General features: G+C 42.3%; 1 protein-coding gene across 1 annotated transcript in view; it reads left to right on the plus strand.

The window, feature by feature from the left end:
* edc4 (enhancer of mRNA decapping 4) overlaps positions 1 to 16,233 on the plus strand; it is a 35,458-nt gene that overhangs the window by 1,473 nt on the left and 17,752 nt on the right. The window contains exons 2-20 of the mRNA XM_071524179.1: positions 898 to 1,060; positions 2,381 to 2,492; positions 3,085 to 3,184; positions 6,289 to 6,475; positions 6,841 to 6,988; positions 7,820 to 7,924; positions 8,459 to 8,571; positions 8,768 to 8,851; positions 8,997 to 9,092; positions 9,659 to 9,758; positions 10,455 to 10,635; positions 11,092 to 11,158; positions 11,479 to 11,570; positions 12,512 to 12,696; positions 13,532 to 13,611; positions 14,132 to 14,261; positions 14,740 to 15,035; positions 15,303 to 15,533; positions 15,999 to 16,094. Coding sequence (XP_071380280.1) covers positions 898 to 1,060; positions 2,381 to 2,492; positions 3,085 to 3,184; positions 6,289 to 6,475; positions 6,841 to 6,988; positions 7,820 to 7,924; positions 8,459 to 8,571; positions 8,768 to 8,851; positions 8,997 to 9,092; positions 9,659 to 9,758; positions 10,455 to 10,635; positions 11,092 to 11,158; positions 11,479 to 11,570; positions 12,512 to 12,696; positions 13,532 to 13,611; positions 14,132 to 14,261; positions 14,740 to 15,035; positions 15,303 to 15,533; positions 15,999 to 16,094 — 2,566 coding nt within the window. The remainder of the gene's footprint in view (positions 1 to 897; positions 1,061 to 2,380; positions 2,493 to 3,084; positions 3,185 to 6,288; positions 6,476 to 6,840; positions 6,989 to 7,819; positions 7,925 to 8,458; positions 8,572 to 8,767; positions 8,852 to 8,996; positions 9,093 to 9,658; positions 9,759 to 10,454; positions 10,636 to 11,091; positions 11,159 to 11,478; positions 11,571 to 12,511; positions 12,697 to 13,531; positions 13,612 to 14,131; positions 14,262 to 14,739; positions 15,036 to 15,302; positions 15,534 to 15,998; positions 16,095 to 16,233) is intronic.

Here is a 16,233-nt window from a genome sequence, read left to right on the forward strand (position 1 = left end):
GAACCTTAAGTGAAATTTGACATTTTCATGTTTATGTGAAATCTAAAAGTTGTAAGTAATAAAACACCAGAAGTGCTTTATGTTGTTTTTTTTAGAAGTAATTTACAAATAAGAGGCTTTTGCACCATCTGCTTAATCTATGGCCTTCTATAAGGTCAAACCTCTCCCTACAAACAGCTTGGTTTGAAAGTCACTGTGACCCATTACCATGGTAAATTACACCGTGACAGATAGTGTGAATGTCTGTTGATATGTTTCTATATAAAGGGTGGAAATTGCACTTGAAACGTATAGAAAAATTACAGATGGACTGAAGGTAATTAAGCTTTTACTTGCCATGTAAAAGTGTTTGCAAAATTGTGTGTAGGTTGGGTGTTTGCAACACAGTGAATCCTCACCTCGAGTAAAATGCTGTGTTGCAGATCTTGCTTGAACGTTGGAAATTCTGACTTCCTGCTAGGAAAAATGCAATGGAAGTCAGAATTCGATGTAGGAAAATAGCAAAATTTCTCAACCCTGTTGAAATGCAGTTGCCTGACACCTCATCAGCATGGTGACAGACACTGTAAACGGTACTCTGCATTACTTTTAACATCTTTATAATCTTCAAAATACACATACAAGTTTGTTATTCAGATTTCGGTTTATTAGAACACATGGTAAATATTTAAACATAGCTAAAACTGCCAACTATTGTTGACATAACATTAATTGTTTCATGGGGAAAGAAACCACCAGCACAAATATCACCTTCTTGTGGGCTTCCATCATTCTTTCCTTGTTTTTCCGAGCTGGACCACTGGAACGCACAGAGGTTGTGATCAAGACCTACCAGCTTTGAATTTCCGGCATCTGGCTTGAAACAACGTGACCCTCACTCCCAATTTCTTTCCTCAGATGTGCAGTCAAGTGACAGCCAAAGAAAGCCGTCTTTTAATGGAGAGCTGAACGGCCTGTTGGGAGCAGCAGGCCTTCTAGGAACCAGCGACCGGTCAACCATGGCTGAATCCACTGGAGCCAGTGCAGCAGACATCAACAGTGCTCAGGAGAGTCAGATAATGTGAGTGGGTGTCCAACATAAAATAAGAGTCTGTCCCAATTTCTTCAACTGGGAAACCGTCCTCCGCTTACCAAAGTGAATCCCCATCCAGCCGAGGGACACACTTAGAGTTAGATGCTACTGCATGTTTTCGTTCTGACCATAGCATTGTTGTGAGTGTTGGAATGAGACACATATCCTTTAAGGTGTACCTGAAAGTCAGAATAGTATAATAATCATGTTTAAAAAAGAAAAAAAACAAAACTAAAGTACATGCTGCAGCAAACCAAGGCATTTGTTGCACCAGCCCTTTTTTGGACATGGCTCTTCATTTTCACTCTGGGCATCAGGGTTGTCACTTTGTTTTTCAGAAAAGCAATCTTAAACTGATCTAACTATGAGCTAGTCTTTAGTGTAATCTAATTGAACACAGCCAGTAGACAAATAAAATAAGTATCTAAAAGAGTAAGAGTACAAGAGTACAATGATCTATGCGGTCTGTTGACGGAACGCAGATTCTGAAGTATTTTGTCAGCTGCCTAGGTATTTCCTGAGCTGAGTCCTTAATTACTATTGCATGTTATTAATTTATTAATAAGCCTAGTTAACTAGATAATTTCTATGATTGTATGTTCTGTGCCACACTGTCAATTGGTTGGCAATTTTCTTACAGTTTCTGCAGTTCTAAATGTCTGACTACTATATAACTCCATAGAGAGTCTGAAAAACCTTGCAGAACTTTGATGGGCTTTTTCTCACAACTGTTTCGCAGCTAGCAACATTCAACAATCCCCAGGTTTAAAAATGTTTTTCTCCAATTCAAGTTCAAGAGGCATAATTTTAACGATCTGTTGCTGCCTTTCCATAACATGTTAAAAACCAAAACAAGTTTTCTTGGCTCCATTAGGTTGGTATTAGCTTGGCTGTGTCACAAGTGAAATGTAAGCACATACAGATAGCTCCTCTCTGCTCTAAGCTTCTGTTGGCTCAGTACAAGTTGAACAAGTGGTTAAAAAACAAATAGCTTAGCCTTCAGTGTGGTTTACTGGAATTGGAACGGAGCCACTTGTGTTATTGTTCTACCCTCATTGTTAGTTTATCTTCAGTTTGTCTCATTTGCTGGGACAAGACAATGTTTTTTATGATGAAATGTATTCATTTTTGCTTGACAATCTATCCACTTGTAACAAAAATAACACAAGCTTTAATGCTTCATTCTCAGTTGGGAAAGGCAAGGGAGTTGAAATGAGAGTGATGTGGTCCAACACAGTTGTATGCTAAGATAAGTTTGGCTCAAAACCGAATCCATGTTGTACTCAAATGCATGTGCTTCAACTTCAGCTGTCTTTCCGGTGACGATGGCTCCACCTGTATTCCCATCATCTCCAACAATGTGGAGATTGTTGCGAGTCGAGACTCCAGCATCGACAGCAAGGCTCGGGGCAGCAACAAGGTAAGGCGCTAAGTTATCAGTTTAAAAATGGTGCTGTCCATTAAGTGTTTAAATGAACTAGACGCCAAGTAGTTTAGGAGACGTGCAACACCAACAAAGTAAGGCAATAAAGCAGATGTGTGGCAGAAGAGGATCTGTTGCTATTAATATTTTTGTTTTGATGCAAACCTGTCTCCTGTGATGACTCACTGTCATGTGCCTGCTCCCTTATGGGCTACAAGCAACATCTATTATGTTTCTCCTGTCTTAAAAGTTGGCCTTTCACACAATTTATCCAGTGCTGAGACTCAAGGCAGGAAGGTTGGATATAAATAAAGATAGTCGCTTTAAAAATTAACTACTCATTATGACATGAAGGATAGTTATGTCTCAACTTGTATAGTGGTATTATGGTAATTGAGCCAGTGGCAGCCAGTCATCTAGTTAAGTTGTTAAAGTCTAAATCCTAACCCTACGTGTAGATTAATACATTTTGATAGCATAGCATAATGGCTTTAGCTCTTGAAGACCACAGCATCATAGTTAAAAAATCTGTGTGTACTTTGTTTTGAGAGCATTAGGATTTTGAACGTTGTTTTTCTGTTGCCTGCAGGTGAAAATCCAGCCTGTTGCCAAGTATGACTGGGAACACAAGTATTACTATGGCAAACTGATAGCTGTGTCCAACTCCTTCCTGGCCTACGCCATCAGAGGTGAGAGTCCTGCAGTGCCCTTTCTGTCTGCCAAAAAACACAAAAAGCTAACAGCACTTTAGATGTTACTTAGATTTTAATCAACTAGAACTAAGAGCACAAACAAATCAGAATATCAGTATATTGTATTTTCTGTTTATAATACATTGTCTTCATTTCTTTGGGCAATCATTAACCTTTTCTCAACTTTAAAGCAGATTTATACCCAGTTAACAGTAACTATGCATGTAAATTCAAATAAATTACCATTTTTTCCCCCCAATCATTGTATACAGAGCACATTACCCTAACCCTAACCCCCCCCCCATTGCATTCAATTTTGGAAAGCTGACTGTGGGGTAAATAGGCTTTTCCCTACTACACTTACTACACTTAACTTCAGAGGCATGCCAGGCAGCTAAACCATCCAAACATAACGACCATGACTCTGTTACAAAGTTCAGTTTCGGGGAGTCATGTTGCTTTTTGGAACCCCTTATCTGCCTTACAAAACTGAGCCTGCAGCTACTGCCTCTCTTCTTAGTTTTGACTCGGCTGTTTTAAGTCTGGCAAGCACTACTTGCCTATTCCACTTATTTTTTTAGCCTCCATCCTCCACCCATTTCATTAGCGGTGTATTGATTATCCTGATCCTTGACTCGACATTAAGCTAGGAAGTGTATCAGTGGAAGGCTGCAGTATTGGCATATTTCTGCTCTGTCATACAGCTATTTTAACATAAACACCTTGAAATACCATACTTGAATTATTCATAGTTTGAATATGACTCATTAATACATGTGTACATCTTCAATACGCCAACATGTACACCTGTCTGAGCTCTACAACTGTGTATTTTAGAACCCCTTAGCCGTCTTTATTCAGCTGTGCAACAGACAGTTGAGGTGAATCAAGCGCACCACTTAAGACTTATAGATATCAGGGGTCGCACAAGGTCCTTAAATTGCCTGAAGTCCTTGATACTAACTTTTCAAAATGTAAGTACTAGAATACCTGCAAAATAAGCCTGTAATGTGAGGAAGTGCTTAAAAATGTTTGCAGTGTTTGACATAATGCAAGTCAAAACATAGAAAAAAAGACTGACATTCTAGAACAAGCACAGATCCTGCACAGGCCCAATTTATTGCATTGAAGCATTGCAACACAGTTGTCGATTAAATTACCTAATTCCACTAACGTTACTTAAATACTAGTAATAACGATACCTACCGTAAAAGTTTATAGGGCAGCAGAAGACGAGTTATCAGGTTACTGTTTACAAATCCTGTTTCTAACACAGGCGAGTTTGGAGCAAATTGTGGAATGTTAAGTTTCACTTTAGTTTTCATACCGGGAGACTGTTGGATTGATTACAATGCTGCCGGTCTGCTGCATCTCGCAGCCAAAGACGCCCTCTGGATCTCACAAAGGGTTGATGACTGACTGCCTGACCTGAATATGTCTCTTGATGCCCTCAGCTACTCCGTGGAGAAAAGATGACTCAAAAGCACGTGAACCAATGGTTTAAACCACTGATGGTTGTTAAAACGCAGTAAGGTTTACAGACATGTTTGTGTGGAGTCCTTGTGAACAGAAAAATGGTGCTGGAAAAAGTCATTGAAAGTCCTTGAAATGTGCTGGCAAGTTAGACACTGGGACTAAACTCTGTTGTGTAGGATCAGCCTAAGGAATTTGCTGATGGTTAAAAGAAGAGAGGGAGAGTGGTTTTACATTATTGATGAGCTGAAACTTTAAAAACTTGTATGATCCCCGTGCGGGAATTGGGGGCTGTGTATTAGGATCTGTAAAAAGCTAAGGTTTTCTTCATATGCCAAATATGCCGAAAGCTTGAGCAACAAATTCAAGGTTTTATTTTTTTGGTAGCAAGCAATGCCAAAGTTGTTCTAGGGTTGTAAATAACATGCTTGAGTAGACGAACTACCTAGCTCTTCTTTGTACCACTGGGTATTAGTAACCCAATTCTACCAGTGAATATAAGTTCATGTTGGGTGTTCGGCTAAGGGAGGGGCGCCCACTTAAACACTCTCTGGTTGTTGCTAAGAATACAGGAAGAAGCAGTCTGTTTGTTTTGAGTTGACAGGGGGAGCTGGCAGCTGCAGCCCAGCCCCTCGTGTCCAGTTGCCTTTGGATTCTGGAGAGCCAAATGCTAAGGACTACATCTGTTACTGTGGTACAGCTAGGGCTCTATGCCTGCTTTTTGGTTGGTAGACCTTAAATAATTTATGTTTGAATCAAAATATAATGGCAATTGCTATTCTGAACAACTTTTAGAACTTAAGTATATTCTTGATGTTCTTTGTGGTTCATAGTTAGGAATATACATGGTTTATATCTTATAAAAGGAATAGGTAAACACCCATCTCAGTAAAATAAAATATAAATTGACACAGTGTAGTGGCTCAGTAATAACCAACTTTCTGTGGTAGATCTTGGTGGTTGTTTTGCTGTTTAAAGCTTGTCCTGAGCTTGAATTCCCACAGGATTAGAACATTATTAAGCAGGTAGTATTTCCTACATACTTCATTAGCCAATACCAGTCCTCACATCCTGAACAGGAGTGCATGAACCAATGTGTGATACATAACTCAAGAGTCCAAATGACTCTAAAAAGACACTTAATTATAAAGAATAGAACTGCTATGAAATACAGGTTTAACACAACCAACACATTTTTCTGACACGCAAATGTGGAAGTACACGCAGGGACAAAAATTAAACTTCAATTTGATTTATGTATTTAGTGCTTAAACACAGCTGGCATTTTCCAGGTGGTTTTGTCTCATTTCACTTTTTTTGCTTGACTGAAACTGAGACTTACTTACATTTACTACTTCCCCTTGGCCAGCTGCTTGTGTAAGAGTGAGAAAATAGTCCTATGTCTGTGTTTTTGTGCATTCCCTCTGTGAACTGGCACATTGCAACATCGCTCTTCTCTACATATTGTTCCATTACTCTACCAACCCTGATGCGTTTTGTCACAGGATGAGAATCTGCGACTACTATTGCGGTTGTCCCACTGAATCTATCTGTATTCAGCGCTGTAGTACCCAAGGCTCCTTGCTGTTTTTTTCTGTTTTCGTCAAAATAAACATTTCTCCCCTCAGGAGCCAACAACCACGCTATGATCCGTGTGCTGAGTGTGGGATTTGCCGAGCGCTCCCTGCTGAAGGGCTTCACCGGGGCCGTCACAGACCTGGCCTTCGCCCACCTGGACTCCTCCCTGCTGGGCTGCGTGGATGAAGCCGGCAACCTGGTGGTCTGGCAGCTCACCTGCACCAGCAGCAAGATACTGTATCCTGACATGCTGTGAATACTGGAAGGCAGCTGAGACTGTGTTCGTATGTGTGTCCTTGAAAGAGTGTATGTTTCTTAATGCTAGTATCTGCACTGGTTTTTGAACTTTCATAATTTTTCTGTGTGTATGAATATTTTTTTATATGAAATTATTTTAAGGTATTGGGACTCTTTCAGCCCCCCCATACATTCTCAGATTATGTCAACAGCCCAAATTGCCTTATAATTTTACATGAAAACCTCTGCCATCTCAACCTGATTGTTGTCTCAGGAAGGAATAATCACAGAAAGGAATCCTTCAGGGACTGGTCTTTGAGGCCTCCCCCTTTTCTCCCATTTCCCTTAACCCACGTCCCCCACAGCGACCAGGTGGTGGTCCACATCCGACAGCCAGAGGACACTCCTCTGAACTCCCATCGCCGCCTCATCTGGTGCCCGTTCATCCTGGACGACAACGAGGAGAACCAGGACGACACCAGCCAGACCCTCGCCCTTCTACATGAAGACAGGGTAAATGTTTGTCCCGGCACGATGGAAAGGCCACTGAAAACCGCAAATAGACCCTGAGACAGTAGCACTCCCACTTTAGCACTTTCGGAACGGATTAAAAAAACAACTTTGAGCAGGCTGGCAGTTGCTTTAGGTGGGCTGGCTCACATCGCCTCTTAAGGGAAAGAAAGCAGGCCTTGAAACTTTTGTGTTCACTAGCCGCAGTGGCTGGTAAATCACAAAATTCACCTGCCGCTTCTCCTATTGTATCAGGCAAGATTTTTGGAATAGGATACCTCTTAATGGTGTTGGGTCACCTGCCAAAGTGCCTGGTAGAGGATAGGAAATTTCTGGCCAAAATTTACCAGCATTTGGCTGGTGGCGGGATGTGTTTCCCAAATCTGGTATGAATACACAGAGGGGTATGAACAGCCCCTCAATCTTCATCTCATTCTCATGCCACTCTGCTTTAATTTACCTCCAGTTTACCTTACTGAAGGACCTTTTGTCTCAACCCTCTTAGTGCATCTCCCTGTCCGATGCTCTTTATTGTAATCCAAATCCCCGGCCCCACTCGATAGACCTTTGATTTGGCATACATGGACACTACATTGACAGTACATTGACGTTGAAAATTCCACCTGTTAACACCAATGTGCTGTGCTAACTAACAGAATTGCAGAACAAAATATTTAATTCATGCGTTGACTTAGCCACTATAGTTGGAAAATCACCAGGCATGTGAATGTACCGCACACCGACCTTAACCTGGCTCCCATCCCTCTTGTGCTGTTCCTGCCTTCCTTACCCCTGTCCCTGACTTCCCCTGACCATGTCCTCCTCTCCCTCCAGGCAGAGGTTTGGGACCTGGAGGTCCTGCGAGCCAACAACAGCAGCTGGCCGGTCGATGCCGCGGAGCTGAAGGAGGGCCTCATCACAGTCAAGGGACACACCCAGGTAGGAGTCAGGAAAAGACACCAGGGGCTTTGTGCTTTCCGATGCTCCCCTGGCCTGTAGAGCCCTGTCACTGTGGGGCATGTTATTACAGGGGTGGTCTATAAATAGATGACTTCTCCCTGATGACACTTGGGTTTAAATGAAGGTTAATTGCAAAGAAAATGGATTCGGCACTTTGTATAATTCCATGATAGTTTTGATTCTGGTCTTGCAAAATTCTTAACCCATTATGTCTGTCCATTCAATTCAACATGCTTGTATGGAATGTAATGATTATTTTCCATGCCTGTCCCTCTATTGTATACCTACTAGTGGCAACTGGGGTAAACATGTTGAATTTCTGAATCTCTTGCACGATCCACACGACAGGATGCTTTCCATTTCCTTCAATGTCAGATGTCTTGAACAAAAAAAAAAACCTTCACAAAAAGTAGCCCAGTGATCTGCATTGTGATTTAAATTTTGCCCAGTGTGGAAACTCCTGGGTTAATTTCATAGATTCCTACAGTAAAAGTTCCATGTCTATCCCTCCAGCGCGTCAGTGAAGGCGCTCTGTCTCCGGATGGAACCGTGTTGGCCACAGCCAGCCACGATGGATACGTCAAGTTCTGGCAGATATACATAGAGGGAACACAGGACCAGCCCAGGTAAGCAAGGAAGGAAGGCATATTTAATGGAACTTTGATATACCTTTTGTGTACTTTAACACTTCATAATGCAAATGTAAATTCTCCTAGCCAAGAAGTAGCTGAATTTTCTCTGAAAGAAACCTAACATTCTGCATTCAACATTTCTCTCCCCATCTTTTCTCCCCTTTTTCTCTGTTCCCACTCCTTCCTCCAGGTGTCTTCATGAATTGCGGCCTCACGGAGGACGTCCCCTCTCCTGCCTTTTGTTCTGTGACAACCATAAGAAGCAGGACCCCGAGTTAGTACACACACACACACACACAGACACACAAAGCACTCAATGAAACGTGTGACTTATTTGTATTCCTCTGAGGCTGATGTTTACCCACATTCTCTTTCACCCCTCCTTCATCTTCTCTGGACCGTTCTACTTCTCTCTCCAGTGTTCCGTTCTGGCGGTTCCTTATAACCGGAGCAGATCAGAACCAGGAACTGAAGATGTGGTGTACCGTTTCCTGGACCTGCTTACAGACCATCAGGTTAGCTTGTTTGCTCCATTAATCTAGAATGATACCTCATCCATAACCCCTGTGTCCTGTGTAACAGGGCCCCACCAATACAGAATTTCTGGGTCAAAAACTAAATGTCCCTCTGGAAAGTTCCCCTCAAAATTGGTTCTTCAGGAGTAATTCAGAGAGCTCAATTGAGGCTATTTAATCACAAAGCTTTACTCGTCATCATTATCCTAATACGGGTTATATCTACAAACGGTGTCAGGCAATAATATTGAAAACACAAATATATATCGGTTGGACCATACAATGTGATGTTTTATATTGTTGTTCTAGATAGAACATGCTTAATTCTTTACATGGTACATATAATCAGCATACCACAATAAAACAATGTCATGTAGTGTTTCCAACTACTTGGACGCTACTACACGCACAATATGACGGTTAGTTTTGTGTTAGAATTGTGTTTCTTTTTTGTGAAGAGTTTGGTTTGATTATTCTTTGTGATCCAAAGCACAAGCCATTGATTTTAGATAGTTGTTTATGTGCACAGGCCTTAAGATACTAATCCTAGTGTTTTCCTCTTTCAGGTTCTCTCCAGACCCGTTCAACTCGTCGGTTCTGCCAAGTCTGAAGGCCAGTCTGGACCTGTCTGCTGAGTATCTCATCCTCACTGACGTGCAGAGGAAGGTCAGCACAACATTGTCAGCCGTGGTGTTAGGAATGTTCACAAATAATTAATTTCTGTTGTGTGTTAACACATCGATCAAGCTTATTGATTTAAGTGAATTGTCTTTGTGTCTCATCTCAAGTAGGCAGTATTTCGTACAAGACAAAGCCATATTGATTACTTTCTTAGGAGAAATGTTTTCACATGAGGTTGGCACCAGAAATTCCTGCACTGTCCAAGAGGTGAAATGAGGACAAAAGAAGGAAAGATGATAGAAGTGTTCTGTCTTTATCCCAGTGAGCCTTGTGTCAGCCAGCCATCAATTGATGGTCTTGATTCGCATCATGATGTCTTACAGGTTCTAGATGATGCAAGAGTGAGATTTTGAAGCAGTTCAAATGGCTAGTCAACCAACCTGACCAACATGATTAGGTTCCTTTTAACATTTAGCTATATTTACTTGATCACATTACTAGCTATGTTTCCATCCAATGGTCCAGCATAGTTTTTGATATAAAGTTTTGATACAAAAAATAAAATGCCAATCAAGTGTGTTTCCTTGAAGCAAATAAATAAGATTTGTGAGTATAGTGTATGATCATGTATTTTATTAAACTGACAAAATATTTTTAAAATATTTCCAACCCCCCTCAGCCCTCGTTGCCAGCACATCCTGGCACTAACCATGCTATGTTGTCTTCCTGCCCCCCTTCCAGGTTCTCTATGTGATGGAGCTCCGGCAGGACCAGGAGAAAGGCAAGGCCAATTTCACAGCCGTGTCCGAGTTCCTGCTGACCCACCCTGTGCTCAGCTTCGGGGTCCAAGAGGTCACCCACAGCCGACTGCGACACACTGAGGTCCTCCCTGCAGAGGAGGAGAGTGAGAGCATGACCACAGGTACACACACACACACACACACACACACACACACACACACACACACACACACAGAGAAGGGCTCATCTCACTCCATCAGTCCTTCAGTCATCCCTGTTACCTGTTTATTATTATGCTAAATATATTAAACTAAATAACATGGCAGTGATGCTAGTCATTTATATATTATAAACGCCACCAAATACAATATGATCATATTTTAAAAACAGCAAGCTCAATGATCTGCTTCCAGTTTTCATTTGGTCATTTTTTGGAGGTCTTGTAAAATTTCAGAAATCCTCTCTGGTACATTGGTACATTCCCCATTAAAAGTAGTGGAAATTGGAGATGAAATATGTTGCACCATTGATCCATACCACTCTTCAGTTTCTTGAAATTGATTACATTTGAAGAAAAGTTAGCACAGCATAACTTGTGTGTGTGTATTAAGTGGTGTGTGTGTATTTTGACTTCCAGAGGGAAGCCAAGGACCCATGGAGTCCAAGTCTGGGATCCAGATCAAACTCTACTGTGTCCACACCAAGTGAGTTCCCATCCAGTGCTTGGCGTCTGCCCTCTTAATGATAAAATGGCATTGGCTGCATTATTAACTTTTGACTTGAAGGAATAGTTCACTCAATGTGTGTTATGTGGACATACAAACTTCACTGATGTCCCGATTGACATGAGGGTGAATAGGTAATGACAAAATTTTCATTTTTGGGTGAACTATTCCTTTAAAAGAATTCCGCTGAGTGACCCACTCTCACCCCATGAGTTTCCTGATGATCCTTGTATAATGTATTGTTGTTCTACTGTTCTGTGTGTGTGTGTGTGTGTGTGTGTGTGTTTGTGTGTTGTCAGGTCTCTGCAGGATGTCCAGATCTGGTTCCAGCCCAACCTGGGTTCCAACTCAGCTCTCTTCCTGCCCCATTCCGACTCTCAGGATGGCTTTGGTAAGTCACCATGTTTATACAGACTCCCAAGAAGTCAAAATGTAGCAGAAGCAAAGGACAAATCCCAATCTACAGAGAGTGTATGTGTACATGCATATGCGTTAGGCCTGCACGATTTGGACAGAATATGCAATGTGCGATTAATTTGTTGGATATTCCAATAATGATATGACATGCAATATAACAATATTAAAGTGTACCATTCTTAATGAATTATTTCCAATCTTCATTTATTAGACCAATGCCTAATTTTTCCTCTAAGTAAAATTCTTTCCTGCAGCATCAGTGCAATCTTTGTATCTTGGTATAAACAGTAAATTGATCACAAAACCAGCCAAAAGCTGTATAGAATCCAGCATCAGTGCAGTCTCGGACTGAATTACATGAAACCAACTGTGAACAGAATAGCTTATACCCGTGATATAGCATGCCTTTTCCCACCATTAGTGCAGCCTTTCCTGCGTACAAAGAGTAAAGCTGTCAAAACCACAGCAAATATGTACAGAGACTAAAAAACAAGATGATCATCACCATTTTCAAAAACTGAATAGCTCTCTCCAACTCATGTTCTCTCGTTGCTCCCTCTCTACTCTCCCCTGCTATCCACCTCCCCCCGCTTCTCCTCTCACTGCTCTCACCTAAAATTTTACATTTTACACAATTTGACCTAACAGTACAAAATTAGGGAAAAAATATTTTAAAAATCCCTTAATATATGGAATGTAAAATTGTTTTTTCTTTATGGTGCTGGGAAGACTTGTCATAGGGAGTCATGCTAGACTTGTCATAGGGAGTATAGGTTTGTTGTGTTCCCTGTTGTCGTCCTTGCAACTGCTTGACACACTTTGGACAAAACCTGTGTTTGAGAATGGTCTGCTCTTCTGCATCTTAAATATTGCCACACAACTGAAGTGCTACATATTTCTGCTGTCTGCCTCCAGCAGGTTTCTCAGACCATCTGACGGACCAAAGCTCTGACAAGGAGTCCGGGAGCGGCTCCCAGAACGACCTGAGGAAGATCCCGTCACTTCCCGCTCCCGCCGACTTCCTCTCCACCCCGGGCCCAGGCAGCGGAGCGATGACCAAGCTGATGACCCCCGATGCCTTTATGACCCCGAGCGCTTCGGTACGAACTCTCAAGAGCCGCATTTCGCTCTGGCCTCTGTCTCATTAACAAATGGAAAGCACTCGCTGGTTGACGTCACCGCTCAGAGCCGAGCCTGACCCCGGCATGCGGTTTGCTAAAACTTCAGAAACACTTCAGCTTTGGCAGATGAGCGCTGTGCTTCAAACATGTTTTCATTAGTCACCTAGCAACATCATGGCCCATGAATAGCGCTTCCTCCCTAGCATCTGCAAAGCGCTGCTAGAGGCACTCAACTTACACAAGCCCCAAGCCCTATTAGTATACCGGCAATTATCCCTACTTCTACCTTACCTTCATATAATCTCAAACAGACTATATTAAAGTAGTAGGACAGCTGAGATGTCCGGCCTTTTGACAAGGGAGAGGCAGGGAAAGACAGGATTGAAGGGAATGGAGATGTTCAGAAAGCATCAAGAGATCCTGTCATTGAATTCTCTGATGCCGTTTGTTGGAGATTTTCCATCATAAATGTGATTGTCATAATTTGTTGTGAAATTAGTTGTAATGTGACCCAAGCAAGCAGTACAAGCAGTAGCCCCAGTGATCTGCATTGCGGTTTCATTTTGTCCAAAATCCAGTCTCTTGAGCTGGTAAGTTAAAGTCAGAGACAGAGAGTGTAGAAAGAGTGGTGTGGGAAATAATGGAAGATATAGGAAGAAAGCAGCTCACCGGGGCTGTAGAACGTAGCAGCAGTGTTTAATATCACGTGCAATGTGATTTTTCAGTTGTTTTTTTTGTAAACACCCAGTCGAGATTTTCCATCCCACTCATTACATTGTTTACCTGAAGCTGACTATTCTCTGTCCCCCTCCAGGTACCAGCATCTCCTGGTAGCAGCGGCAGCAGTCTGACTATTGTAACGGCCATCAGCAGCAACTCTGACTCGACTAACAGGTGAGCTTTTCTATGCAGTTGTACACGGTGTTACAGTGATAATATGGCTAGTTAGAGCCTCATTTATCACAACCTTTCTCAAAGTCCTTTGATTTGACCAGTTAACTCAACAGGAATTTAAATATGTAACAATGTGAAATAACAGCAAGTGTGTCCTTGTTATATACAATTGAAAGCATTTCAGACGGAAATTGGAATGTACAGTGATAAATGTAAGGCGACAATGTAATGTACTGTATGTGTAAACTGTTACCATTTCAACCATTCAGATTACTAGTCTTCTATTATTATTTGGACAGTACTAACTCTGCGATTACATGGACAGAATTTGGTGGGTACAAGATGTCTCTCTGTGTTGTGTTTTACCTGGGGCTATTTTCCTTAATGTTAGTGATGGTATGTCTGAGTGTGTTTATGTATTGACCCCAGCACAACAATGACCACTGGCTTTTTTTCATGTGTCCCGGTCATGCCTCTGCGTATGTATCTCAGTACTGTGTGTCTGTCTTGCTGTGTGCAGAGCTGTTGAGGATGTGAGTCAGAGCCCTAACAGAGTAGAGAACAACAACAGCAGCAGCAGTCTGGCGCTCTCTACCTCCACCAGCAGCCCCAGAGCCACGTCTATACTCTCTGGAATGGAGCACCTGCAGGTCGGACCAAGCACACACACTATCCTACTTCTACCTGTGTCTTATCCCTCTTAATTACATGGCTTGTTCAATACTCAATTCTGATTGGCCAATGAATGCATGAATGCAAATGCACACACTATATATTTATTGATGAGAGACATGTCCACATGAAGTAAACTAATATTACAAAATATAATTTGCAAAATATGACCCCTAGTCTGAGAAAATGATGACTGGTATGAAAGTTTAACTCACATTTTGTTGAATGCATTTTCTAGCTGACATTTTGAATGCATTCTGTTTCACATGACAACTTTATCTTTATATAAATTTAAATCAATTTTTAATGTCAAATGATTAATGTCTCTGCTTCATTTTGGGATCTTGGATCAGGGCTTATTTTGCGATGACTGTCTCACTGTACATTATCCCTGTATAACATTGTACATTCTAACATGTTTACCTCTCCTTGCCTCTTCTTTCTCTCCACCTCCAGGCTTTGGCGTCCCCCAGCGGCGCTCTCTCTCTCGACAGCCCTCAGGTTCTGGACGCTCCCCTGCTGCCGCCGCAGGCCTCCCCGACCAGGGCCCGCTCCCCTGACGTCATCTCCTCGGCCTCCACGGCCATGTCCCAGGACATGCCGGAGATCGCCTCCCAGACCCTGCAGCTTCAGCGTGGGCTAGTCTCCAACCCGGAGCCCCTGCCTCTGTCAGCCCTGCAGACAGACAGCATGGCGTCCGCCGCCTCCGCTCTGCACCTTCTCGCCTCGCCGCGCACAGCCAACAACAACAGGTCAGAGGAGGAAAAATAAGTAATCTCCTTAAACAGATACATGGTTTGCATGAGCGTCCTGAAAGTATAGGTCCTATCAGGAGTGTTTTGTCTTAGTCCTAAAACAACAGATTCTTCTTGAGTGGGCCGTCAAATGTGATCTCAGACCTGACTGGTACGATTTTGACAAAACTTGGAGGGATGATGCATTTTGGCACTGTGTTCTGGCACTTAGTAATTTGCTACGAAGTGTAATGTGTTCAGTAAACCAAACTATTTCTGTCACAGCCTGTTGCCCCTGGAGCTCGGAGGTGCTGATGGGTCTGTGAGCGGGTCAGTAGAGGCAGAGCCGAGGCTCAGCCACACCCCATCTCTACTGGAGACCGCCCTATCGCAGGAGAGCACTGGGGCAGGGGGCGGGGCCTCAGACGGTAGTGTTGGCCTCACACCTTGGCCGGCGGCACCTGATATCACCAGGGAAACTAGGAACAGTCTGAGGGACAATGGACTTGTGGACTGGTAATAATACACACAAATTCACACATTATACATTCATTGACAGAGACACGTCCACATGACGAGTTTCATTCCAAAATTTGCAAAATATGGACTCTACTCTGAGAAGATGACTGGCATGAAAACATCACATTTGGAATGTTATTGATTGTATTTGCTACCTTGAGCTTTTTACTTACAAAATAGTGACATTTTATAGGATATAATCATCAGTGTTTTTATAAAATAATGAGGAATGAACCTATGAACCTTTGTTTGTTTTATTTCCCTCTCCAAAATGGATATATGTTTAGGAATTAAACTATGCACATTTTGTATATGTACAAAAACACTGCATACAGTATATAGAGCACATGTAGACACACACCTTAACATGAACAAGCAATGGCATCAGGTTTGCTTGCAACTGTAAAGTCAGTTTATGTATTGCTGTTGTCTTTACTGTGTTACATGTCTGTTTTGTTGTAGTTCAAGAGAGGAGCTTAAGGACAGACACATAACCTACCATGGGCGCTTGTATCGCCTCCCACAGAATGACAGTCAGGACCCCAGCGCTGAGCAGAGGTAACGCACACTCACACACACAATACACATATCTCCTTGTTTATGCAGTAACATTCACCAACACCGCATATGATTCTTGTACACACAGTGTGGCCCATTGGTCACCTTACCTAATATGTGACGAGGGGAATGGTACCAA

Source organism: Centroberyx affinis, unplaced genomic scaffold (genome assembly GCF_046629955.1).
Source record: "Centroberyx affinis isolate AG114_WGS23_722 - 3 ecotype Tasmania unplaced genomic scaffold, CSIRO-AGI_Caff_v1 ptg000103l_1, whole genome shotgun sequence".
NCBI lineage: Eukaryota > Metazoa > Chordata > Actinopteri > Beryciformes > Berycidae > Centroberyx > Centroberyx affinis.